The sequence below is a fragment of the Cryptomeria japonica genome, chromosome 10 (genome assembly GCF_030272615.1).
Source record: "Cryptomeria japonica chromosome 10, Sugi_1.0, whole genome shotgun sequence".
Taxonomy (NCBI): Eukaryota; Viridiplantae; Streptophyta; class Pinopsida; order Cupressales; family Cupressaceae; genus Cryptomeria; species Cryptomeria japonica.
The window spans coordinates 274,054,366-274,082,345 of NC_081414.1; the positions used below are offsets into that span (position 1 = coordinate 274,054,366).

General features: G+C 35.6%; 1 protein-coding gene across 1 annotated transcript; it reads left to right on the forward strand.

The window, feature by feature from the left end:
• The first annotated feature begins 3,125 nt into the window (after positions 1-3,125).
• LOC131035506 (25.3 kDa vesicle transport protein SEC22-1) lies at positions 3,126-7,459 on the forward strand. The gene is made up of 6 exons (XM_057967218.2): positions 3,126-3,661; positions 3,998-4,158; positions 6,136-6,285; positions 6,387-6,457; positions 6,699-6,924; positions 7,047-7,459. Exons 1-5 carry the CDS (start codon positions 3,474-3,476, stop codon positions 6,786-6,788), a joined length of 660 nt encoding a protein of 219 aa, XP_057823201.2. The 5' UTR covers positions 3,126-3,473; the 3' UTR covers positions 6,789-6,924; positions 7,047-7,459.
• The last annotated feature ends 20,521 nt before the right edge of the window (positions 7,460-27,980 follow it).

Below are 27,980 nucleotides of genomic sequence, written 5' to 3' on the forward strand. Positions count from 1 at the left end.
GCGCTGCTCGGGTAGCAATGAGACCAAGGATGCACACCTTGCAACAAGTTAAGTTTACTTAGGGTACACACATGACACATCTCTTTATGTCTCATATCATAAGATTGTGACACTTGTCATAATCTTATGCAATTCTTTGTCTCACCTTAACATACATAACCAAGTGGTTGTCTTTGTAATCGTAATCAATCCACATTAATTATTATACACTTATTGTTTGTATTTATTTAATTAGCCTATATTTATAAAAAATTTTTACTTGTTATGCCGAGAGGCATCTACAATGACATCAAAATGTCCGTAAACAAAAATCCATTTTTGAAATAATTTGACATGCAAATGATGGGTCAATGCATGAAATATGCCATGTTTCAGCTTTTGTGGAGGTGTTATTTTATTACTCCAAATAAAATAGAACCCTCGCCACTTGTCCAACTAGATTCACAACTTTTTACATGCAGGACTTTAATGGATTTGTATTCTTGATGTTTAGTAGTTTAGAAGAACATTTATTTTACAATGATTATCTTCTATTATAAGATATCTCTCGGTATATTTAAAAAATACTAACTAGTATACTCATTTTCTAAAAAAAAAATATGTAAAATAATGCCGAGAGATATCACATAATTGTCTTGCATGTTTATTAGTTGTCAAGAAAGACATGGAGCTGAATAATGCTGTACTCTGCATGTTTATTAGTTGTCAAGAAGGACATGAAGCTGAATAATGTTGCACTCTTTCACTCATTAAAGATGTAACAATTTCATATACTTAGAGATAAGTGGCAATGATTCTATTTTATTCAGAGTAACAAAATAATACTTATACAAAAATTGAAACATGCATGCATTTACCTATCATCTACACGCCAAATTTATTCAAAACCAATTTTTTGTTTATGAATATTTGTATGTCATTGTAGACGCCTCTCGACATAGAAATAATACTTATACAAAAATTGAAACATGCATGCATTTACCTATCATCTACACATCAAATTTATTCAAAACCATTTTTTTGTTTACGGATATTTGTATGTCATTGTAGATGCCTCTCAAAAACAATTCCATTTGAGGGTTTTTAAAATTTTTTATTGGAAACTTTTCTATGCTTACTATTGGTTCAACACTCTGATCAAGAGAAAATTAACTATAACACTCTACATTACATTCAAACTATGCACCCAACAATATAAAAGATGACCTTTAAATTTGAAATAGTTAACTTATTCCAATCATAAATGTTACCGTTCTAATATCTAATCATAATAATTTAGAAGTCATATTTAAGACTCACTTTTTAATTGTTACAATTATAATTTGAGTTAGCTTTCTATTCATCTGTAACAAAACTTTAATCAATACCTAAAAATATCAAAAAATATTAATCCTAAAATTTATTTTTCAAATAATAAATATTTCCCAATCCACCTCTTTTCCATAAAGCCACTTATTTCTTATAATTATTACTTATTTCAATTATACCACATAGAATAAAGTTTATCAACATAGAACAAACTCCCATAATCAAGATATGCAACCACATTATATTCCTTTACATATCTACTCCTACAAAATTTATAAAGAATATCATAATTTTAAAATTATTTTTTATTTATTTTAAAAAATCTAAAAAATATACATAAATATTCTAATTGACTTCTTATTTTAAAATTAGGTCTGAAATGGATTTGCGTTACCAAGCATATGTTCGACCACTCATTGCAAGACAAAGCAAAAGATTTTTCTTTCTTTCTTGTTGACGTGGAAAATAGAATTAAGGGTTTTAAATATTCCATATACATGGAACAACCCCTTAATTAAAAAAATTGGGTTTTAATTAAAATTCAGTTTTTTAAAATTTGAAAGCTTATAAAAAATTCTTTTTAACTATGTAATAATGTAATTAGGATGAATACTTTATTTTATTTTATTTAGAATATATTTGTTTTAATTTTTGTATGTAATTTTTAATTTTAATTTTGAAAAATTATCATTTATTATTTCAATAATTTTTTTACTTTATTTTATTTTGAAAAGTGTAATAAATATTATATATTTAAATGTTACTTTTAAAGTATTTCCAAGTAAACTTATCATTTTATCATTAAAAATGAGCATGCTTAATAAGGGATATGAATAGTAGGTATTAGGATGGTGTGATGGTTAAATTGTGTTGTTGTTGTTCTTGTCATCAAGGTTTAAACCCTTTGGAATGTTATTGCTGAATGTTTATATTGAAGATTATGACTTGGGATAAAAAGTGTTAGCCCTTAAAATAAGGGGATATAGGAATTTAAGAAGACAAAAGTAACATCAATGAAAAAGTTGCCTAAGTTTCTTATATCTTAATAATATTGATATATTATAAGTTTAATATTGATATACTTAAAATTTAAATCTTCAAATTCAAATTCCAACTAACTTGTTCATTTTCAATAGTTGTGAGCTAACTTGACAAATATTTTTATCAATTGTTGTTGTGTCTCAATATTTAAAGACATTCAATTTGTGTAATTAATTTATATAACGAGAGCAAATTCCTTTGTGAACATTTAGATTTGGAACCTAAAAAGAACATGTTTGCAATAATCATATAAATCATCTACACAAGTTGTCTATGACTATTAACTTAGAATAGGAAAGCTAGCGTGTATAAGAGGTTGACCTATGAGAATTTGATCTCAGGGATTTGACAATATCTTTCAAGAGACTTAAATTTGAACCACATTGAATTCTAAGTCCAAATAAAGTTTGACATAATAAATATATCAAGAATATCAATTTTAATATCTGTAACTTTAATTTAATTTCTGAATAACCATTACATTAATTGTATACTCATTGCTTTTATTTAATTAGTCTATATTTACAAATATAAACGTGCTAGGTATTTGAAGTTCTGCTTTTTCAATCAATTTGACTTACCTCATGTTCCCATAGACTGCTTAACTCTATTTTCTGCTTATGAAAATAATACCTAAAAATATTGAACAACCGCTGCTAATCAAAATAAGCTAAGCTGCCGCATTTAATTATTCGAATGCAGAAAAAGGCAGGATACGCTATCCTTTTTGAATATACGCGTATGAAAATAAATCTGAAAGTAATGAATTATTCTTTTCTTTTCTCATTCGTTCATGCCCTGCAACACGCCATGGCAGTTTACAAAAAAACTGTCACAAGATTATTCTTTTATGATTGTTCCGTCAAATTTAAACCCATTTTTGCAGGCACCTTTACTTGTTTGCAACCCTTTACTTTCGGCAGATTTAACTATTGTCGGTCTTCCATTCTGCTTTTCCTCTCATCAACGTCTCCTTCAATAACTGCTTAAAACTTCAAATTGTGCTGCGAATTTGGTATGATTTGCAGAGACCCAAATTGAAAGCGTGTTAGCAGAGGCTGTGGTGTAATACAGGGCAGTTTGAATAGAAGTCATAAAATTTGTTTTACAGCTGAAATAAAATCATGGTGAAATTGACGATGATAGCTCGAGTGAGGGACGGGCTGCCTCTTGCAGAAGGCCTGGAACATTTTCGCGAGCACAATGATTTTGATTTTTATAAGCAAAAGGCCAAGCAATTGTTTAAGGTCATCTCAGAAGGCCAAAATGGAGCTTCCAGAATGTCCCTGAGGATTGAACCTTATTGCTTTCAGTATCCTTAATAATGGGGTTTTTTGATTTACTGTTCGGATCAATTCCATACAGTATTTTATGTTTTGGGTCATTATTTCACTGTACTTTTTCTCTTGGTAGCCATTTCTTCTGTATTATCTTGAATGAGTTTGGATGGTCTACTTGCATGCTCATACCCAACAGGAAACCCATCCCCCATTTGCTAAGCTAATACTAGGATCAGTCCATTTTATGGACTGTAATGAAATGTTTGCCTTGGTTAATTCATGAAATATATGTTATTGTTCATATGGTGTATTTTCAGTTTCATTTTATGCTCTGGTATAAAATGTTTGCCTTAATTCATTGATAACAGCTATATTATTGAGGATAGTGTGTGCTATATTACCTTGTGTGATCAATCATATCCAAGGAAGCTTGCTTTCCACTATTTGGAGGATTTGCAAAGAGAATTTGGGAAGCTCCATCGCTCACAAATAGAAACGGCATCAAAACCATATGCTTTTATCAAATTCGGTGAGTAACATATCCTACTCTATGTCAGTTTTTAGGGAAAATGGTGCTGAAATATTTCATATTTGGTCAATCAAAGAAGTAATAGAATACCATGTTTTTGCAATGTTAGCCCATGGAAACTCAATTGCTAATAGGCATGGATCTTAGTTGAGTGTCCTATTGCCTAAGGTTCCATCTGGTCCATGGATTCCTTACATGGTGAGAGTCAGGTGAGGTAAGCTCAGGCCAGTGTGGTCTTAGGAAATGCTGAAAATTTCAATGCCCAGCCTAACAAATCTTGAACATATGAAGGGTTGATTGATCAGTGGCAGAGCACCTTGAAGTCCACCTTTAGTTAATAAATCCACTGTTGGTGTTGGAAATAAGTCATATTCGGACCGACGATGGACTGGTCCAAGAGGGACCAGTAGCTCAGTGGTAGAGCACTCCAGCAGCGATGGAAGGTCCTAAGTTCGAGTCCTAGCTGGTCCATGTCTCAACATGGTATCAGAGCCAGATCCAGGCTAGGAACCCCAAGCATACCCAAGCACACGAGAGGTGTGGCTTAAGGGGGGTGTTGGTGTTGGAAATAAGCCACACTCGGACCGACGATGGACTGGCTAGCTGATCCATGTCTCAACATCCACATCTTATTCAAAGAATGCAAATAGATAGAATATATAGAATTCTTAGCTGACATCCAGCTCTGAAAAGTGAATTAGTATGATCCTATATCCTGAATATTTTTGAGATACCTAATTGAATTCAGTCAAAAATTTGGAAGAAGATAATTAAGTAGATTATTATTATTATTTTTTAATAATTTGCCTCTGCCAGAGATTTTACAGGACCCATGGATTAGAGTATATATCCTGAATATTTTTGAGATACCTAATTGAATTCAGTCAAAAATTGAGAAGAAGATAATAAGTAGATTATTATTATTATTTTTTAATAATCTGCCTCTGCCAGAGATTTTACAGGACCCATGGATTAGAGTGTAGGACTTAGAAGGAAAAAAGAAATTTCTTTTTGGCAGCTTAACCTTAGCCTTCACTTACCTCAAGACTGTTCGTCTAACTCATATGTTTAGTAGGCAGATTCAACAAGCTTGGGAAAACTGTTTAAATCTTCAGGGCATATAAAATTATACTTTTGTTTGTGTTGGTTCTCTTGTTTTTCTGACATGTTTAGGTTTCCTGGTGGTTTTATGCTTTTCTATTGTCGGCCTTTCACTTTGTGGGTTTACAATTCATTTCTGGTGGGATAGCAAGGTCAATAATGCAGCCATATTTGATTTTATTAAGGCAGATAAAATTTTAAACTTAAGATTGATATGGTCAAAGTGGATTATCCTTTACAAAAAGGGTAAAAATCTATTAATCACAGAAGATATTTACAAAATAAAAATGGTCAATGGTCTAATAAAGTGCAATCAATTATACAGCTTTATCCTGTAAATTGTTCAAACATATGAAATAAATCTAAAGACAAATGTTTTCTGTCCTCAACATTCCAACTGTCCAGTCGTTCAGATGCCCATGTGACCAGACAATCTGCTACTCTATTCCACACTTGAAGAATGTGAAAATAGGTTACAGTGCTCTATAGACTATAAGATAGCCTGAATTTCCTTTTCTATGATGTTAGGAAAAAAAAACTTCCATACCTTCTGGTTTTCGATTCATATGGTCCTTGTATGCAGCATTAGTCTCATGAACATCGAACATGATATTGTAGCATTTTATTCAGGAATAGATAGTACCAGTCACATCCCTCTGGTTTATCCTCGGTTGCAAAAAGCAAACATGGTCTTCTCGCTTTTCAGTTTTTCATGTCTCTGTTTCAACGATCAGGTGATGAGAGCTTAGTATGAATCCAAAAACTATATCTTGTATGAATTGAGATTTTCTCTTGAAGGTAATCTTTGTTCCATAAATTCTTCTTGGAATAAATCTCTGATCAACTACTTACATGATAACTCTGGAACTGGAATAGATTCAATCATCCAAAGAATTAGAAAGCTTTATTTGGATACCAGGACGCAGAGAAACCTGTCAAAGCTGAACAACAATGATCAAATTCAAGTTCAACAGATTATGATGAAGGACTTCAGTGATATTGTTGATAATGGAAAAAAAAAAGAGGGTAAGTCAGATTTTTGTGCAATATTTCCAAGCCATCTATCATTTGCTATGAATGTTTTTATGCAATGAAATGTACTGCAATTGATCTGTATAACGTGGCAGAAACAAATCTTGTGTCTACTAGAGGATCCATTGATATAGAATCGGCAATTAAGGGCTCGGAAATACTTCAGGTAGCAATCTTCAACATCATTTCTTTCTGAAATTTGAACTACTGCTTGATCTGGATTTGATTTAATGAAATCCATTTCTGTACATATCGTTTTAAGCCCTGTTTAAGTTTTTTTTTAACAATAACTGAAGAAAAAGAACAAAAATACAGTGGTTTTCACAATCCAAAAACAAGGCCTGGGTGAAAGTCACATATTCTTTCTTTAGAGACATAACCTTCTTATCGTGATTTCATATTTGCAGAAGGTAGCACTAAAATGGATGCCAGTTGCAGTTTTAGCTGCTGTTGTAATAATACTCATATGGGCACGGATGGCACTTTGGGGTTTTTGAATACATTGAACTTTGAAGTGCAATTGGGAGGAAAGAATAAAATTTTGAGTACAGGCTTAATAAATCAAATGTTTTTTCCTGGTCCAGCTCATGGACTATGGGGTGATTAGGCTCAATGTTCACTCATTTACATATGGTGAGTTTGATATGGGAAATTTTGTGTTTTTGCCCACTTTTTAAGCCTTGTAATTTCAGTAGTGTAATTGTGGAAGCATCTGGATCAGGCTTAATTTGGCTTAATTTTGTTCAATATGGCAGTTTTCTATTATCACCAACTGGTAAAGAAGAAGGGTGTGATGAGAGCATTCCAGTCAGAAAATAATTAGATTCAGACGTATGAGGCCGAGCTTGCTGATTTGTCAAGGTGGTTATAAAAAAGCAGACAAATAAATGTCATGTAATAACTTGTGTGAAATCTTACCAATTGAGTCATCAAAAATTACTAATTGAGTCATCAAAAGAGGTTTGAGCAATCCATGTGCTTATAGGCTGTGCTTGTGTATATAGGCTGTGCTTCAAAGATCTAAGGCTTTTTAAGTCCACAGAGGAAGGCTTTTGTAAAAGCTGTTAAAATCTTGTACACAGTTTCTCCAAAAGCCCGTTTCCTTAACATTGTATATGTTCACATACGAATAGTTGAAGATAAATACAATGCAACCTAATTTTTTTTATTGCAGATATTCATATGCTTCTCCATCTTCTCTTGCTTGTACCTGTCAAGCAAGCTTTATTAGTATAAACTTTTTTTCACTGTAATACTTAAAGATTTTATGGAGGAGACAATCATTTAAAAAAATTATAAACAAATAATAAATCACTTGAGAATATACAGTAAAAGGACTTTGAGACGGTGGTGGCTATAGTGAACAAAGCTCTCTTGAAATAGAGAGTATTTTCTTAATTCATAATAACTATGTTAGATAAAATTTCAAATTCATTTTGGATATATAATTAAATTTCTTTTTATTATAAATATAAATATTCTATGTTACTTCAAGTTTCTGGGATGGGAGGACGGGGACACATTTCGTGTCCTTGATTTTTCAAGACATTTTTGGGGATAGCTAGGGGATAGCAAAGGGGTATATATATATATATCACTAAAGGGCTAGTTATATAAATAATAGGAAAAATTTAAGATATATAGAGAAATTTTAAATATTCATATGAAAACATGGAAAAAGCATGCATATATACATTATATTCACACAGAAAACATGGATAAAGCATGCATATATACATTATAGAACCGTAACATATAACTTTTGTGTTATATTGAGATATTAATAAAAAATTAATACTTAATTCAAAGTGCTTGCAAAATTCATTGTCAATATGCATGTGATATTAAAAATAGCATACACGTTATATACTTATAACAAAATGTCCAAAGGTCACACTATTACCATATAGTTTCACTTTCAATTATGACATGAAAATACAAAAAAACTAATGAATAATGATGAACAGTAAATACCCAACAGATACCGAGAGGGGGGGGTGGGGTGAATCAGTATAGACAAAAACTTCTTTAACAACTTAAATTGCAAACATTGCACTAACTGGTAAACAACATCACCGATCTAAATCAAGACAATATCGGTAAAACATAGTGACTGAAAAAGTCATAAATCGGTAACACTTAGATCTTCACAAAACCTAATATAAACCAGTAACACTTAGATCTTCACAAAACCTAATATAAACCAGTAACACTTAGATCTCATTTCCACTTCACCCATATGCTTAAACAAGTAATACTTCAGAAATATAATGACCACTGGACCAGCTTGCATTACCGCTTAACAGAAAACACTAAAACATCACATGAAAAAGCATCACACATGACACACTTATTTTTCACGTGGAAACCCAACTGGGAAAAACCATGGTGGGGATGAATACCCACAAGTTGTTCTTGAACTCTTCTGAAGTTCGCTCTGTTAGGAGCCTAGTCCGGTTAAAGACTTTACAACAGGTTTTGCTAGGAATTGATCCTGCTAGGGATCATTCGGTTAAGGGATGGCTAAATACCCGGTTAGAGGTTAAAACCTCGTTAAAGGTTACCTTGTCAGAGGATTTAAAGAACTCAGCGATTTTGAGTCACCCTGTTAAAGGATTTACAAAAAGCCTATTAAAGCTACCCGGTAAAGGGATTTTCCAACTGCTGAAATGGTTAGAAGTCAACAGGTAATACACTGATCTTATAACAACACTTAATGCTAAGGTAGATCCGCTTCAGTTCCTTTACATCTGTAATTACACTTTGCAGGTATCTACTCACTTCTCTGGTCTGGCAAGAATCACTTCACATACAATCATTTGCCAACAACTTCAAATGAGAATCATCATCGACCTTATAGACAATGATTAGGTCGGTGGCCAAAACCTAAAACCCAAAGCATCTAGGTTAACAATACAGTCGGTCCAATCTTGACCGTTTAATCACATTACATGGGGTAAAACAATTTTGAACAAATCTCAAGATGTTCTCCATCGTCCGTTCTTCACCGCTTCTGGAAGCTGATAACCCATCACGCGCTCTCCACTATTTACTAGGATTTTGCACATTCCCGAGGTAGATAGAATCAATCTTCTTCATGTAAGATCCTCAAGGAGATTCTTCACGTGCACAAGGTTGACGTGGCAACACGATCTCATCTTCATTTCAATGCTAACTCATCACAGGATGTCGTCGGTCGAATTACACAAACTTGGAATGCATCAACCAGAAACCCTGAAGCTGAGACTACCAACTAGTAGTCATATCAAATGAAACCCCAATACAAACTTTGCATATACCAGTTCACATTCCAACATACCGGTTCACTTTTTGTATATACCGGTTCATACCATCATACCGGTTCACTTCATACCATCATACTGGTTCACTTGCCAGTTTGCTTACTTCAATATACCGGTTCATACTTCAGCATATTGACATCAATGACAACATACAATCCCAGCATGTCATCAAACTCTGCACATATGCCAACAAAAACAAAGTACATTGCTGCCCCTAATCTGCATCTCCCATAATTGCATTAAAATTAGAGTCCTCCTTTGAGTCATTGCCACTACGATGTTCCACCTCATCCAACAGAATCCCAACCAATCCCTTTAGTGTCTTCTCCTCATCAACCTGGGCGACATCTTCAGGATCAACATCCTGTTGTAAAGTTGTGCTGAACACACCTAAATGCTGAGAGAGGGGAGCAGGGGGGGTGAATCAACATACACAAAAATTCATTCATTCATTGATCCTTAAAACATTAAATTTAGATTTGCAGAAGTAAAAAATAGAACAAAGCATGCACCACACAAAGACACCATAATTTTTACATGGAAAACCCAATGAGGGAATTAGCTCACAATATAATATATAAAATGTTGGCTTGATGATGATGTAATAGGTTGATTGATGACTTGTTTTATGTTGTCATTGATGGCAACTATGTTTTGATAGTCATCTAAGTCTTTTAGGCCAATCGGTAAAGCATAACCGGTAGATGAGACAGTTTATAAGTGAACCGACAAATAGGACTTCAACTAGTAAACAGGAATAGAGTTGTATTCAAGCAACCAGTATGAACGATCAATGAAGAGTTAAGCGATGCGGTTTTGCAGGAGTGTTGGAGATTGTATAAGGTAGCTATGTTTCATACCGCAACGACAAATTCAACATGATGAGTGAGTTATGTTGTACAAAACAGTCAATCATGAAGAACATCTAACCAGTAGGACAAAGTCACGATACACATTATGTTTTATTTTTGAGTTGTTATGTTGGTGGCCGACATAAGTATGATGGTATGATGAATCAATAAGGATCTAGACAACTACTGAGAGGGGTGGGGGGGGGGGAGGGGTGGGTGGTGTAAATCAGTAGATGGAAAACTGACTAAACTTTCACAAATCTCAAAAAAAATCTCTCAAGTCAAACTCAGTTTTGACTAGTTCAAACACTGAACTACAAATTGCAATATCACTGTCAAGTATATCGGTTGACTATCATAACATAATAACAGTATAACAACTTCTGAAACTCTCAAAACCTTTTAACAAAAACATTCAAATACTTTACTAACAATAGTAAAAGAAAATTTTAGATTACTGTCGGTCATCTTATCATATCTAAGTGGATTTAGCAGTTAAGCAGATTAACCATAGCAAACATAACCATAAAAACATTCACCACTTGACACAATGATTTTGACATGGAAACCCAAATGGGAAAAACCACAGTGGGGATGAATACCCACAAGTATTCTGAACTCTTCTGAAGTTTGCCCTGTTAGGAGCCAAACCTATTAAAACTTTACAAAAAGTCTTGTTAATAACAGATCCTGTTAGGGACCACCCAGTTAAGGGATTGACTATAATGCCCTATTAGAAGCAATACCCTGTTAGGAGTAACCTCGGTAGAGGATTTGAAATCCAATCTAATGGATCACCTAGTTCAAGGATTTAGATAGCACTAAGCCTGTTAGAGCTTACCCGGTTAAGGGATTTGACTATTGTAATTGTTAGAGAACAACAAGGGTTTGTTGATCTAGTGAATAGCACTACTCTGCTTGATCAGATCCTTTTCATGCTTCTATTTGCCTTCACACATTCTACAGATACACCTTCTGGTTTGGCAACCAATCACACTTACACTTAACCAAAATTGCCAACACTACAACAAAACAACTCATTGACCTTATAAACAAAACAATACGTCAGTAACACATCACAAACGTAAGATCTCATAGAGATTACAAACAAATCGGTTCAAGTATGACCGTTGGATTACATAGAAATCATTCCACATTGTTCAAGACAACCTTGACCGCTCCTTGATCACCTATTCATCGATCCCTGTAACTCATCACACGGTTTCCACTTTATGCAATGTACTCACTCATTCCCAAGATAAAACCGTTATCTCTACACACCAAAAACCATTTGAAACTCTCCAAATATAACATGCATATGTGGCATAATCATTACCGTTCATCATTTGATCATAAACCAATACACCCGATTCACCAAGCTCCATCGGTTAAGGTTTAACACATCAACAGGTAGGGTTATTGGTTGATCTCATTGCTTCTCAAGTAGTACCGATTTCCTTCACTAGCTCACCTATCAGTTGCAAAATAACATCATTATTAGTTATAATTGACATCAATGACAACATAATAGTTCATCAATGCAATCTTCCTGCAAATGCCAACAAAGTAAAGCGTGTAGTGCAAGATTGACTAGATTCATTGAACCTAGGAAATTATTCCAAGGTTAGTAGCCAACTAAGTTGATGCTTATAAAAAGTGTGATGAGTTATGAGATGGAGTATGAGACCATGAGAGAATATTGAGAGTTTGATTGTGCGGCAATCTGAGAAGCTCTGTATTGATGTGTTGATGTATTGAGTATAATTGAAGCAAATGTTATCAAGCACAAAGGTGCTACATGCATATCATTTTACTGTTGTTTTCCTAATAGTTGCAACAGTCAAATCCCCTAATTGTAAATCCCCTAATAGGGTAGCTCATTAACTTGAGTCTAAATCCTCTTGTGAGGTCGCTCCTAATAGGGCAAAGCTTTTAATAGGGCTAAGGTAAATCCCTTAACCGGGTGACTCCTAACAGGGCCTGCTCCTAACCGGGCATGTTTGTATGACTTTAACCGGTCAAAGATTTATATTCTATAGATAGTGAATCTTGTGGGTATTAACTCCCACCATGGTTTTTCCCTTTTGGGTTTCCACGTATAAATCTTTGTTTATGTGGAGCTTGATATATTGGATGTTAACTTATGTGGTGATATTTCTTTTATGTTTATTAAGCTTTAAGTTATTTAAAGTGGTGATTAGATTTTGTTGTGGTTTTTTCTTGCATTGATTTAGCCCCCCCTCTCAGTTCCTTATAAGTTTATCAATTGGTATCAGAGCCTAATTCCCTTAAGGCTTAACCGCTTGGGAAAGATCCCTAAGGCTATCATGAGGGATATAAGTTATAGATAGTTGTCTAACTGACTTGTAGAATCTGAGGAAGCCCTAGATACATTGAAAGGCAAGTATAAATCCTCACTTGCTAAGAGAAGAGAGCTCGCAGAACAATTGATGGAGTTTATTGAAAACAGTTCTTCTGATGAAGTAAACATAGATGCATTGGTTCTTGAAGTTGAAAAACTGAATGATTAGAAGGAAAACATGAGGAGAGAGTTGGAAGCCCTAACTATCAAGATGAGTCAAGAGCTTGAAGCAAGGAGGACAACTGAAGACAAGATCAAAGAAAAAGAACATGAGATCTTTAAGCTGAACTAGGAGGTTGGAACTCTGTATGCTCATCTTCATGAGGAACAAGAAGAAAAAGAAGAAATAAAGGCTGATCTAGACATGGCAATGTCTCTAAGAGAAAGCCTGATGAAAAAGAATGAAGATCTTACAAAGGAACTTGCTAATGCTAATGAAACACTTGCAAAGTTTAACAAGAGCTCTACAATGCTTGATGAGAAAATCTAGTCACAAAGGAAGAATGGAGATACACATGGCTTGGGATACACTACCTTTGAGTAAGGAGAGCCTTTTGGCACCAAAGATATCATGCATGAAGGTAAATCTACACCTAAGATCCATAAATCCACCGGTAAGAAACCCTACAAACCAGTATGCTTTAATTATCATAAGCCAGGACATACTGCTAATGTTTGTAGATCTAATTGTTTTGATGGTTATAGACCTAATGCCTATCAAGGATACAAACCTAGAACCTTTAATGGATATTGTTACACTTGCAACATGTATGGGCATAGAGTTGTTGAATGCAGGTATGGAGCAACTATTCTGACACCCCACATGAATCACATATCTGGTGGAGGTTGGCAAATAATTTTTAATGACCACAAAAATGCAAATTGGTAGAGACCCTATGCTAACCAGTCTAGTCCCTATGAGATGGAAAAGAGAATGAATGTGATTTGCACAATCTGTCATAACTATGGTCATGTAGCTATGAATTGCAGAAGGACTAGTAGAGGCAATGATGGACCCTGGAGAGCATCTGGTATGGCATGTTTTCATTGTCACCAACCGGGACACCTTGCAAAGTTTTGCAGAGCTAAAATGAGTCAACCGGTAAATCAATTTGCTGACCAGAAAGGGAAGAAGAAAGTTGATGTGGAAGAGACCAGAGCAGAGATGAACACGATCTGGAAAAAGAAGAGTGATGATAAAATTGAAGACAAACCATTAGAAGATCCTAATTCTTCACCTAGTGTGGAGAATTCATCACTGACAAACTAAGTTGTTAAAAGGCTTAGGGGGAGCTTAATGTCAGATCCATTTCCAGACCCCCTTATTGTTAGACAGTTCAAATAACCGGAAGACAACTAAGAGGGGGGGTGAATCAATTGTCACAAATTACTAGAACATTTAGCAATTAAAACTATAATACCGGAACCCAAAACATTAATATCGGAATGTTTAAACCAAATATCGAAATAACAGATAAACCAATTAAGCATAAACAATAGTAAGAGAATAAATACCATCCACATGATACCAAGAATTATACGTGGAAAACCCGGTAAAGGGAAAAACCACGGTGGGAAGCCTACCCACAGTCAGATAATACTTCTATAGTAAGTATGTGAATTACAATTGAGGGGCCTGCACTTGCAGGAAGGCCAGCAACCTAGAGCACATTGCTCATCACAAAATGAGTCTCACTGACTACATAGAAATCCAGACTACAATCCAGAAGAAGGAATGAACTGCAAAGATAACATCTCCTATGCCTGAGTACAGTTCCGGTTAAGATCAATATCGGAGGACTAAATCCTCTTATATAAACCCAACTCGATCTCCAATGATCGACCAAATCCTCTGCCTGAATGATATTACATTATTTGCACATCACATATCCATATCCCATACCATGACCATGTTCTACAATGAGATCTTACATCATATATATATGAACCCTCGACCATAACCAATTAGGTCGGCCACCAGACAATAAACCAATTACATAATTACAAAAAATGTTGGCCTTGGACCAAACAAATAATATCCAACCCATAAGACATCTCAGAAACATATCGAGAGGTCCAATCCACACGTTACATTAAGCCGGTCCATAACCTAGATCAATTGGGATCCAATATAGGTCCACACGCTAAAAAATGATCTCCATCTGCCAAGTCTCGAACGTGATCACCATCAACATCCTGAAACCATACCAGAAGCTACACCAACACCACTTATGCATATCATCAAAGATCTTCATCAAAACTCTGCCGGTGAAACCCTCGCTGGAACCACAAACCAAGCTTCCAAGCAAACAAGATAGCATCTGATCACCAAATCAAAACCAATGACTGAATATGAACAAGAGTATCATGAATAAACCAATTCCATAACCAAATCATACCAGATCATGCTGGATCCAAACCAACCAGAAACCAAACATCCTATTGGGACCAGAAGGGTGCTGGTAAAGAATCCAAAACAACTAGTGTTGACATCAATGCCATAACATCAATGCAACACATAATCAATTCCTCCAAATGGCCAACACTTTAATGATGTGCAGTAAGATAAATTTGCATATCTTGATGCATTATGATATTGTGAAGTTATTTTATGATCAAACCGGTAGGTTTGATGTGATATGAGAACCGATAGTATGTTGAATGGTGTTTTAGGGTTTTTTTGTTTATACAACCGGGAATAACATTTAATGCAATAGGTTTAGAGAAAATAAAAGGAATTTTTGAATATCATTTGTCACTTTTCATTCTTGAGAGCACTCAGAGAGTGAAAAGAGTAGAGAAGAGATTGTGTGAGAAGCATTTGATTAGGTTAAGAGAAGATTTGGAGTGATCTACGATCGGTAATTGGTGAAAGTGCATTCTCAGTGTTGAAACCCTAGTTGTGGAAGCATTGAAAGGTATTTATCTGATAAATCTTGTTATCTATTTCTAAGTCTGAATCTATGAATATGGATGCACCACATTGAGTAGATGTTATAGTCAGGCCTCGTCCAGAGTTTAAGAGGCACCCTTTTAAATCCATTGAAACGGATCCCGTCGGAGCCTTATCCGGAGTCCCATATGGAGTTTTGCATGTAGAGGATATTAGATCATACATTCAATGTAAGTTAGAAGATATTAGAATTTTTGCTATATTTGATCAATATAGGGTAATGCATGACAATGATGGAGTATTGAAAGAACAATATAGGAGGGTTACCAATAAAGGTTTTCACCATGCACTGAATTCTATCGATGATTTTGATGATGATCTTGTGAGATATGTTTTGAGTCGTGTGCATGACCAGTTTATGTGGCTTGATCGACCACATAAGATCTCCAAAGAAGCGATTCATGCAGTAACTAGATTGTGTGCATCTGGTGAAGTTTTAGTATTGAGATCAGTTCCCGACCTGACCAAGTCACGATGGGATGGAAAAGCTATGACTATTAATGCGATTGATGATCTCGCAGTAAAACTTGCTTCAATGGTCATAGGATACCAAGTATATCATTCTAGCAGGATGAACAGTATCCTTGCTGCAACGATCCATACTGCTACTAGATGATCAAAGAAAATGTTGATTATTATTTGTGCAAGGCATTGAGAAGTTAGTTGGTGCTCAATCTTGAATCCATCAAGAAAGACAAAAGACTGAAGTTTAAATTTGGACAACTGATTGTTGGATTGTTCTTCTATTTTACTTTTAATACTATCAGCTGACTTGTATCAGTGATGTTCAGTGGTCTAAGGGTACACCAACATTGTTACAGATGAAGAACAACATCAAGATGTTAGGTAATGATTTTGTTAAGATTGCTTGGGGTTATTTCAAAGATTTTCAAAAAAATATGCATGCAAGAGAGAGGATACCGACACAGGTTGTTAAGAGATATGAGGATACTATCTATTTTTTGGTTGATGTTCAGAGGTCTAAGGACACACCGATATTGTTACAGAGGAAGAACAACACCAAGATGTTCAATAATGATTTTGGTAAGATTGCTTGGGGTTATTTCAAATATTTTCAGAAAAAGATGCATGCACGAGAGATGATATCGGCACAGGTTGTTAAGAGATATGAGGATACCATCTGTTTTTTGGTTGACACAGACACATGTCAGATGGAGGTAGTTGATCCTAGGACAACTTGGGTGATGCCTATGGGCTACGAAGTTGAAGAAGATGTTTTAGTTACTTATGTTGAAAACTTGCTAGCACAATCAGTAGTTACTACTGTGGAAAGATTTGGTACTTATAAGGAGAAATCTATTGGGCTGCATTTTGAGCTTGTCGGACCAGTAATTGCTAAGAAAGTGAGAAAGGAAGCTGAGCAGTTTGTTGAGAAAAAATGATTTACCAAGGAGGCAATAGTAGAGGCTAGAGAAAAATATGAAGCTAAACAAGCAGGAGCATCTAATTCCCCAACTAGTACCAGCACCAGTATGAAGACAAGAAGTGCAAAGGTTAAGAAAGAGAAACCTACTGAAGCAAAGAAGGAGAAGCCTTCCAGGATACAATTCAATAGAAAAGGTAAAGTCATTGAGCCCCTTGCACCTAAAGCACCCAAGGTGAAAGAATTTTACAGGAAAAGAAATAAACAACAAGCACAAAGGACATTTGAAGCTGATGATGAAGAAGAAATTGAATCAGAAGGTGAGAAGAAAGATTTAAGAGCTAGTGGTAAAAGGTCAAAGGTTATAGGAGCATCTACTGTTAAACCGGTAAACAAATCGGTAACTTAACATACACCTTTTAAAAAGATGTTAATGCATATTAAGGAATATGGTGTTCTTAAGGGTTTGGATAAATTGTATGATAAGTTAAGTGAAATTGAACAAAGGCAGATAGAGGATGCAATCATTTTTATGATGAATAAGTATAGTAAAGCCCTAATTGAATTGCAAGGGAAGATTTCAAATTCTTTGTCTAATAAGTTTGATGCTAGATGGAAGGCAACCATAAAACAGGATAGAGAATTTATTGAAATTATTCTTAAAAAATTGCAACCTGAAGCCACAATGGAGGAGATAGATGAAATTATTGTAAAGGCTAAATCATCTTTTAGATCTAAGAAAAGGTTGACAAGATTATTAGTTGGTGAATCTCAGTCGGTACATGTTGAGACTGAACAAATTCTGAAGAAATTTTTGGGTTTGATACCTGATGAGGAAGAAGAGCAACCAAAGAAGTTTAAGACATAAGATATTCTGGACAATGTTGATATAAGTGATTTTACACCTGATGAGATTGTTATGGGAAACCAACCTGTAGATGAAGAAGAAAAGACATAACCGGTAAATGTACAGATTGAAACAATTATAATTCCAGATGATGATACAGAAGTTAAGATAACTGGTACTGAGGAGGAAAAGGAAGATCACGCTGAGGATATATAGGATGAAGGTGTTCAGATGACTGAACAACATGAATAGGAACTGAAGAGAAGAGAAGAAAAGCAGAGTGAGCAAGAGCCACTGGTAATCACTCAAGTAGTTGATACAAAGACACCACTGGTAAAGGATAAGGAGAAGGAAGAGGACAAGACAAAAGAGAGCAAAGAGGAGGAATAATTGAAACCATAACCTAAAGTGACACCCCTATCATTTAATTCTAAGAAGAAAATTAATGACGATGAAGACGATGATGCATTAAGTATACAAGGACCCATCAATATGGATGCATTGAGTTCTATAGAACTAATGGAGATTTCAACTTCCATGCAATCTAGAGCTAAGAAGAAAAGAATGAAGGAACAACAAAAGGAAGCTCAATCAATACAATGTGCAGTTGAGATTTTGTCTAGTCTGTTACCATAGACATACACTAATAGACTGTCTACACTGATTGATAAGTTAAGTCAATTGGTTACTGATGTTGGAGAACAAATGAAAAGTTTTGGAGATGTAACTTATTTGAATGTGGAGAAGGAATTTAAGAAGAAGAGAATAGAAAAGTTGATGAATGATATTGATAAAGACTAAGTTGCTCTGACTGTTGATAAAGATCATATTAAAGATGCAATTGAAACCGGAGGTAAAATCCTATCCACTGTTGCAAAGTTTTCATTTTTTTGTGATGATTTGATGAAAAGGAAACAGGAAGCTGAAAAGGAACTTGAAGTTCTAAGTGAATCATTTATCCCCCTAAATGATTATCCTATAACTTATGGTAGATCAGTTGCTGAACTTCAACATAAGCTAAAAGCTTATGAGAATGAATAGGTCAAAAGGACTAAGTTACTGCAGGAGTTACAAACAGTTTTGATCCCTAATGTTGAAATTTTGCAGAGAGGCTACAAGGAAATTGAAGTTGTTCTAGCTACACCTGAGATGAGTACAATTGATGCCATGGACAAGCTAGCTTACCAGATAAGAACACATGTTGAGATAATTGACACTCTTTTAGAGACTTGGCACAATGATATGAAGCAGTTAAAGTCTCATTTTGGCGATGCATTTTCTAAGATGATATTGTAAACATTTTGAACTTTTATATCTATATATGATAATGCAAATTTTGTTGTATATTGCATTTATCTTTCATGTATTTGCTTACCTTTGCCATTGCTGTCAAAGGGGGAGTAGTAGTATAGTTAAAATTTTGAATTTTAATAGGGAATAGTAGTATATATGTTTTTAAATTTTGTAATAGCATGCAATTTATAAGTGGGAGTATGTGTCATGAGTTGAGTCATTTTTTGTACTGCACACTTAGACAATTTTTTTCCTAAGTATTGCCATCAATGCCAAAGGGGGAGATTGTTGGCTTGATGATGATGTAATAGGTTGATTGTTGACTTGTTTTATGTTGTCATTGATGGCAACTATGTTTTGGTATTCATCTAAGTATTTTAGGCCAACCGGTAAAGCATAACCGGTAGAGGAGATAGTTTATCAGTGAACTGATAAATAGGACTTCATTCAGTAAATAGGAACAAAGTTGTATTCAAGCAACCAGTATGAGCGATCAATGAAGAGTTAAGCAATGTGGTTTTGCAGGAGTGTTGGAGGTTGTATCAGGTAGCTATGTTTCATACTGCAGTAGTAGATTCAATAGGATGAGCGAGTTATGTTGTACATAACAGTCAATCATGAAGAACAACTAACTGATAGAACACAGTCACTAAGATCAGTAAACTGGTACACATTATGTTTTATTTTTGAGTTGTTATGTTGGTGGTTGACATTAATAAAGCGTGTAGTGCAAGATTGAATAGATTCATTGAACCTAGAAAATTGTTCCAAGGTTAGTAGCTGACTAAGTTGATGCTTATAAAAAGTGTGACGAGTTATGAGATGGAGTATGAGATCGTGAGCGAATATTGAGAGTTTGATTGTGCGGTAATCTGAGAAGCTTTGTATTGATGTGTTGAGAAAAACTGAAGAAGATCTTATCAAGCACAAAGGTACTACATGCATACCATTTTATTGTTGTTTTCCTAACAGTTGCAACAGTCAAATCTCCTAACCGGGTAGGTCCTAACAGGCCTAAAAATATAAATTCCCTAACAGGGTAGCTGATTAACTTGAGTCTAAATCCTCTTGCGAGGTTTCTCCTAATAGGGAAAAGGCAAATCCCTTAATCGGGTGACTCCTAGCAGGGTTTTCTCCTAACTGGGCATGTTTCTATGACCTTAACTGGTCAAAGATTTCTATTTTACAGATAGTGAATCTTGTGGATATTAACTCCCACCATGGTTTTTCCCTTTTGGGTTTCCACGTATAAATATTTGTGTTATGTGGAGCTTGATATATTGGGTGTTAGCTTATGTGGTGATATTTCTTTTATGTTTATTAAGCTTTAAGTTATTTAAAGTGGTGATTAGATTTGTGTTGTGGTTTTTGCTTGCACTGATTCACCCCCCCTCTCAGTGCCTTATAAGTTTATCATAAACAAGTGTTACAATGTCTATTTTAGGCACACAACTAAGGAATCTCATTGCCACTTAGACTTGTAGGCTAAGGCACATTTACCTAGAGAAAGATACAAGGACTTGTAGATTGAAGATCACTTCTTTTGGGAAAGATATAATATCTTAAACATCACAACTTTACAATGAACAATGTTGATTAAATTTTGTTGTAAAATAAGCATCTCAAATGCCGATAATGCAGTCCTCTTTGAAGCTTAACTCTAATTCTATCACAATGACTCCGCACACTTCATAAACTTCTTATAAACATAGATATTTATAGTATGGGTATATGCACGAAGTTGTGGTACCAAAAACGTGCCACACTTCAAAAAAAATGAAAAAAGCTCATAAGGTGCACACCTTATAAGGTGTGTGCCTTATGAGAGAATGTGGGCTTGGATCACGGGTCAAGGGTCCCATATAACCGTTTTTTAGTGTAGCTCATTTGGCTAGCACTAGCCACATTTGGCGCTAGCCAAATGACTTCCATTGAAATTTTTTAACCTTTGATAAATTTCTACTCTATACCCTATAATCTATACTCTATACCCTATAGTTTGATAGCCACAACCATAAAAATTAAACCATTTCAAACCTATAACAAATACCCTAGATCGTATGACCAAATATGCTAAATCCTCGACCCTATACAATAACCAAAGACCCTATAACCCAATATGCTAAACCATATGAGGTCGTTATGGGTCATATGGTGTCCTAAGGGGTCATATGGTGTCCTATGACCCCTTAGGACACCATATGACCCCTTAGGACAAAATGTGAACCCTAACGACACGTAAGGGGTTATATGGTATCCTAAGGGGTCACAGGACACTATGTGACCTGTTAGGACACCATATGACCCCTTAGGATACCATATGACCCATAACGACACTATATGTTGTTCTAAGGGGTCACATGGTGTCGTAAGGGGTCATATGGTGTCCTATGACCCCTTAGGACACCATATGACCCCTTAGGACATAATATGGTGTCGTTATGGGTTGTATGGTGTCCTAAGGGGTCATATGGTGTCCTATGACCACTTCGGACATAATATGGTGTCGTTATGGGTCCTATGGTAACCTAAGAAGTCATATGGTGTCCTATGACCCCTTAGGACACCATATGACCCCTTAGGTGTCATTAGGGGTCATATTGTGTCCTAAGGGGTCATATGGTGTCCTATTACCCCTTAAGACCTAGAGAGAGGAGGGAGTGAGGAAGAAACCGAGGGAAAGAGGTGAGAGAGGGAATTAGATGGGTGTAAGGATGAAGAGGGAGATAGCTCAAGGGATAGGAGAATAAAGGAATTGTGAGAGCTAGAGAGGGGAGGGACAAAGAAGAGTATGTATCTATAAGAATGAAGAGCCCGAGAAGAGGTAAGGGGAGAGAGAGAATATGAGATATAGTTCATAGAGAGAGATGGAACTACGAGGGAAGGGAGATAAAGAAGGGAGAGGTGAGATGGGGATTTCTATGTACACATTTGGCGCTCTCCCTATTTGATGTGCGCCAAATGGAAAAATCCATTCATCACATTTGGCGCACGCCAAATGGCCCGCTTTGAGAAACACCAAACCTATAGGTTGGATTTTCCTTGGGCATCCAACCCAAAGGTTTGGACGACCATTTCAGGTTAGAGGCGTGTTTTTATCAGAACATTGAAAATTTTGACATATTTTTGGTCATGCTCTCTGTCAGGTTTGCACGTGTTTCAATGAAGTTAAAAAAAATACCGTGGTAAAATTGAGCTCCCTATTAGCTATCCAACAATGTAATTTATTTCAAATTTTGATTTCATTAAGTCTTTCATCTAGAATTTCTTTTGTCAGTGTGTCCATTTTTTGTCATAAACCAACATGCACTATTTTGGCTATATATTTTTACACGTTCATCAGATTTTGAAAAAACTTACCATTTTAGAAACTAGACTCCATTCTACACAATTTAAAAAAAAGTTTTGATTTTTGATTAGTTTTCAATGATTTTAGGGGGGAGCACGCTCAAATTTTTGTTTTTCAGGATGTGTCCACTTCGAAAATTAGTAAAAAATCATATAGTCATTAAAAAATTAGCTGAAAAATCTGGCATAAACTACAAGGTGTTAGCTAATTTCTCACCAAAGCAATTTTAAAAATTCAAAAACAAAGTTAACATTTTAGGGGGGCCACAACAAATGCTATGTTATGTTTTTTGCATAAAAATAGGACCACATTTTGTGGCCCCCCTTTTTGAAGCCCTTAATCTCCACCATTTTCAAAAAATTTTAGTAGTTTAGAAAGTAGACTCGAAGCACTCTGACTCTTGTTCTTGTCGCATCTCCAAATTTGGAGTGTAACTATCTTCAATTTGTCGTTGAAGTTCAGACTTTACTGATTTCAGAAAAAAGTGGCATCTTAAGACCCCCTTTTGTTACCACAACTTGGTGCACATACCCGTATATAATAATCACACACCCAATACCACAATTCACAAATGATTTGTTCTTTATATATATAAGGTCTTAAAATTGCACCCCTCACAATTTTTGACTGCATTTGGGTCTTCACCTTAGTGTTTGCGTCCATTTGCCTGATCGGAGATTTGAATATGCTCATGCACACCAAAAACACCTTGCAATTCAGTAATGCACTCAGGGGCCACCTTGATCCTGTCCCGAAATAGGGTAGGACCAGGGCATGGCACCCTAGGACCCCTTAATTGGGGCCTATCTTGATCCCCTCGCTTGGACCTAACTCAAATTTGAAGTGGGAAAATCCCCCCTATGTCAGCTCAAGTCAAAAAATTAGTCAATTTATCCGACTGTCAAGTATATAAGAGGGATTTCCCCTCTCATTTGACATAACAAAAGATCATGAAATTACATCAAGCATTCAAGCATTCAAGAGCAATTGAGCATTTTTAGTCTTCCTTCAAGCTTTGAAGCAACAATAAAGTCAAGATTTCAAGCATTGAAGAGGAGATCATCATTCTACTTCATGAAATCATAATTCCATGTGGAGACAAGAAAAAATTCACAAGGAGGTATAAGAATTTCATTTTCAAGCAATTCAACATCCTCTCAAAGAGGAGGATTTCTACTATTTACAATATTTCAACCACTTGGTTAATTCCAAAATTGGGGTTTGACCTGAAGGCAAACCCCTATTCCCAACACATTTCCCTTTCTTTCTGTGTGTAGGAAATAGGTGTGTAGTTGTACTTATGGAATTCAGCTTTATTCACAGAGACGGAAAAATCCTTTTCGACACGCGAAAAGTTTGGAGGACCGATGAGAGGGCACCCCTGTCCAGACACACGGTCCCTGCAACTTTTGCCCGATTTCACAGAGCAGCTCCAAATCATCTCAAACTTCTTAGATCTAGGTGCACAATGGAATCTCGAATCTATAGCTCGCATTTTTTGCATACTTTGTCTTCATTTTCAGCACTTTGGCTTAATTCAATTAATCAACTTACAAAAGAGGGTCACTTGCATTCCAATCACAACCAATCTACTTAGTATTCAATCCTTGCATCCTTTGGGACTGGATCTAGTAGATTCATCCCCCTCTTTTGAATGTAAAGTTTCCTTCCAAGTGAAAATTGAGCTTAGTATATTTTCCCTTCCAAGTGGAGAATTTGCTAAGCTCCCAATTTTCCACTTTACAATATATACCCTTCATAAGATATTAGGTCGGCTAGATATGACCCAATAAGTGAAACATGTGACAACACATAAGACGACACCAAAATATAATACAAATTTGCCAAAATAGGTTGTAGATCAATCCAACACATAATTAGTCCCAACAATATGACAAAATACCATCAAAACATGCTTCAACCCAAAAAGGATAGGTCCAGACTAATCACAATCACCGAGGCACTCCGAGTTGGCCATACACATTAAAGCTACACCTCAAAGATTGATCTTTGGCACAACTATCCTTCAAACCAAAATGTAGACCACCAAAGAAGATATGCAGCTAGACAATGATCATTCTCCATCCATTTCATAAAGTAACTAAACACTAGAAGTCAATGCACAAGTAGTAGATCACTAAATTGTTAAACACACTATGAAATCGGTAGACTATGTAACAACGAGTGATAAATCTTTCACCATTTCACCAAAATACCTAAAAAATCTGTCATAAGTCCAATACACTATCCATATCATGGTCCCAAGAATCACACTATCAAAATTTTCCATGTGGATATGACTCAAGACTATTCTTCTGTCACACCAAAACCAAAGGATCAAATATTCATAATTTTTTTAGTATGCAATGAAAACAACTTAAAACTTGATATCATGTATAGAACCTATCATCAAACCAAACTCCAGATCCACTTAACAACTTGATGCAGTGTTGAGAAATGCAAAGCAAAATACTGACCCACAGTCACTAGTAAATCCACTAACTCAACACTTAAGAAAAATTTCCTTCAACTTCCAGATGAGTAACTGAACCAAAAATTCACTAATATTTCTCCCAACCAAATAAACTCAACACAAGTGTCTATAATAAGAACATATGATAAACCATAAGAATCTACAACATCACATACCATTGAATTCAAACAAATACACAATCAACTGATAATCCTCTTGATAGACTGTTGCACTAATGAACAACCTGTCACCATACCTCCAACATATTTCCATCTAAAATACCACCTTCAACATTTGATATAGTCATCATATTGTCATTTGATATAATAAAAATTATAACACATCCATCTTTGTTCCAAACTGAGTAGCAATACATATTGCCAAACATCAATGTTGACAACAATGAAAACATACATTGCCAATTGTTGGCCATTCGCTGGAATTGATTATGTGTTGCATTGATGTTTTTTCATTGATGTCAACACTAGCTGTTTGGATGCTTTACCGACACCCTTCTGGTCCCGGTAGGTTGAGTATTTTCTAGTTGGTTTGGATCCGACATGATTCAGAGGCTCTGGTATGGTTTGGTTATGGAATTGGCTTATTCATGATACTCATGTTCATATCCAGTCAGTTGGTTTCTGTCTGGTGATCAGATGGTATCCTATTTGCTTGGAAGCTTGGCTTGTGGTTCCGGCAAGGGTTTCACCGACAAATCTTTTGATGATATGCATAAGTGGTGTTGGTGCAGCTTCTGGTGGATTTTCAGGATGCTGTTGATGATCATGTTCGAGACTTAGCAGATGGAGATCATTTCTTTAGCGTGTGGACCTATATTGGGTCACGATTGATCTAGGTTATGAACCAACTTAATGTAACGTGTGGATTGGACATCTCGATGTGTTTTCGAGATGTCTTATGTGTTGGATATTATTTGTTTGGTCTACGAACGACATGTTTTGTAATTTTTTATTTGGTTTATTGTCTGGTGGCCGACCTGATTGTTTGTGGTCAAGGGGTATATATATGATGTAAGATCTCATTGTAGATCATAGGTGAGGATATGTAATGTGCGAATAATGTAATAACATTCAAGCAGAGGATTTGGTCAATCACTGGAGATCGAATTGGGTTTATGTAAGAGGATTTAGTCCTCTGGTATTGAGCTTAATTAGAACTGTACTCAGGCGTAGGAGATGTTATCTTTGCAGTTCAAACACTTCTTCTGGATTGTAGTCTGGATTTCTATGTAGTCAGTGAGGCTCCTTTTTTGATGAGCACTGTGCTCTAGGTTGTTGGCCTTCCTGCAAGTGTAGGACCCTCAATTATATTTCAAATACTTACTGCAAAAGTATTATCTGACTGTGGGTAGGCTTTGTTAGGCCCTGGAGACAACTGAGAGGTGGGGGGGGTGAATCAATTGTCAAATAAATTCAAAACAAAACAACTTAACCAACATACTGCTTAATACCGGTGAACTAGTCTTTTATACCGGTGGAAAGTTTTATCAGATAATTGCAATACCAGTAAAGATTAATGCATGAAATAAAAGGACAAAGTCATCCACAACACATAACACCAATATTTGTACGTGGAAACCCTGTAAGGGGAAAAACCACAGTGGGAAACCTTACCCACAATCAGATGATACTACTATAGATAGTAAGTGTATACAAATGGGGTCTGCACATGTAGAAAGGCCAAGCGCCTAGAGCTCACTGCTCAATCACAAAATAGGAGTCACACTGACTACAATTGGATGGTTAAATCCAATAAGGATGTACTGCTCAAAATAGCATCTTCATATGCTAGATTCAGTACCGGTGTAGTTCTGATATGCTTTCACAAAAATGTTGCTTCACCTTCAAATGATGTCTGCGTGTATAGCTCTGCTCAATCTCGCATATACCTTCACACAATTCTTTTTCACACTTTCTTATCAATCTTACAAATAAGATCTTATATTTATATCATAACCTAAGACCAATTTTAGTAGGTCGGCTCTATAAGATATTACAATAAAATCATTTTACAAACAAAACGATATCCGATGCAATAACTGATTAAACATGTCGGCTTGATGCATTTACAACAATAATAAATCATCTCCATAGCGTGTTGTGCTGATCTAAAAAAGATAAACCTGCCGGTGTATGACCTGGACCTATTTTCCAATAACAACAAATATGCAAATACAAATATACCAATAAACAAATCTCCAAGACAAGGTGTCCACATGATGTCTTCGACATAACCAAGTGTTTTCCATGCCCTTCCAAGTGCCGGTGATCATTATATCCTGCAGGTGTACCAGATACCGGTGATTGTGCATAAGTCATTTGCTTGCTAGTGAATATTGCTGATTCTCCAAAGTGCTAGAGTTGATAAAGTTTAGTAGGTGTTGACATCAATGACAAAACCATACCAAAATACCAACAGGCTTCCCATCGTGGTTTTTCCCTTTATTGGGTTTTCCACGTATAAATCTTGGTGTCATGTGGATGGTATTTATTCTATGATTATTGTTTATGCTTAATTGGTTTAACTGCTATTCCAGTATTTGGTTTAAGCATTCTGGTATTAATTTTTTGGGTTTTGGTATTAAAGTTTTAATTTCTTAAGGTTCTGGTAATCCGTGATAACTGATTCACCCCCCCTCTCAGTTGTCTTCTAATTATTTGAACTGTCTAACAATTGGTATCAGAGCTTTGGTCATCTCCATAGAAAGCTCAACCGCTTGAGGAAGATCCTATGGTGACTAACAGTTCAAGTTCATCCAGTTCATCTGGAGCTATCTTTTGGAGGGATATTCCTAGGCTTGATGGAACAAATTACACAGTATGTAAGATTTAGATGGAGACTCATCTGAGATGTC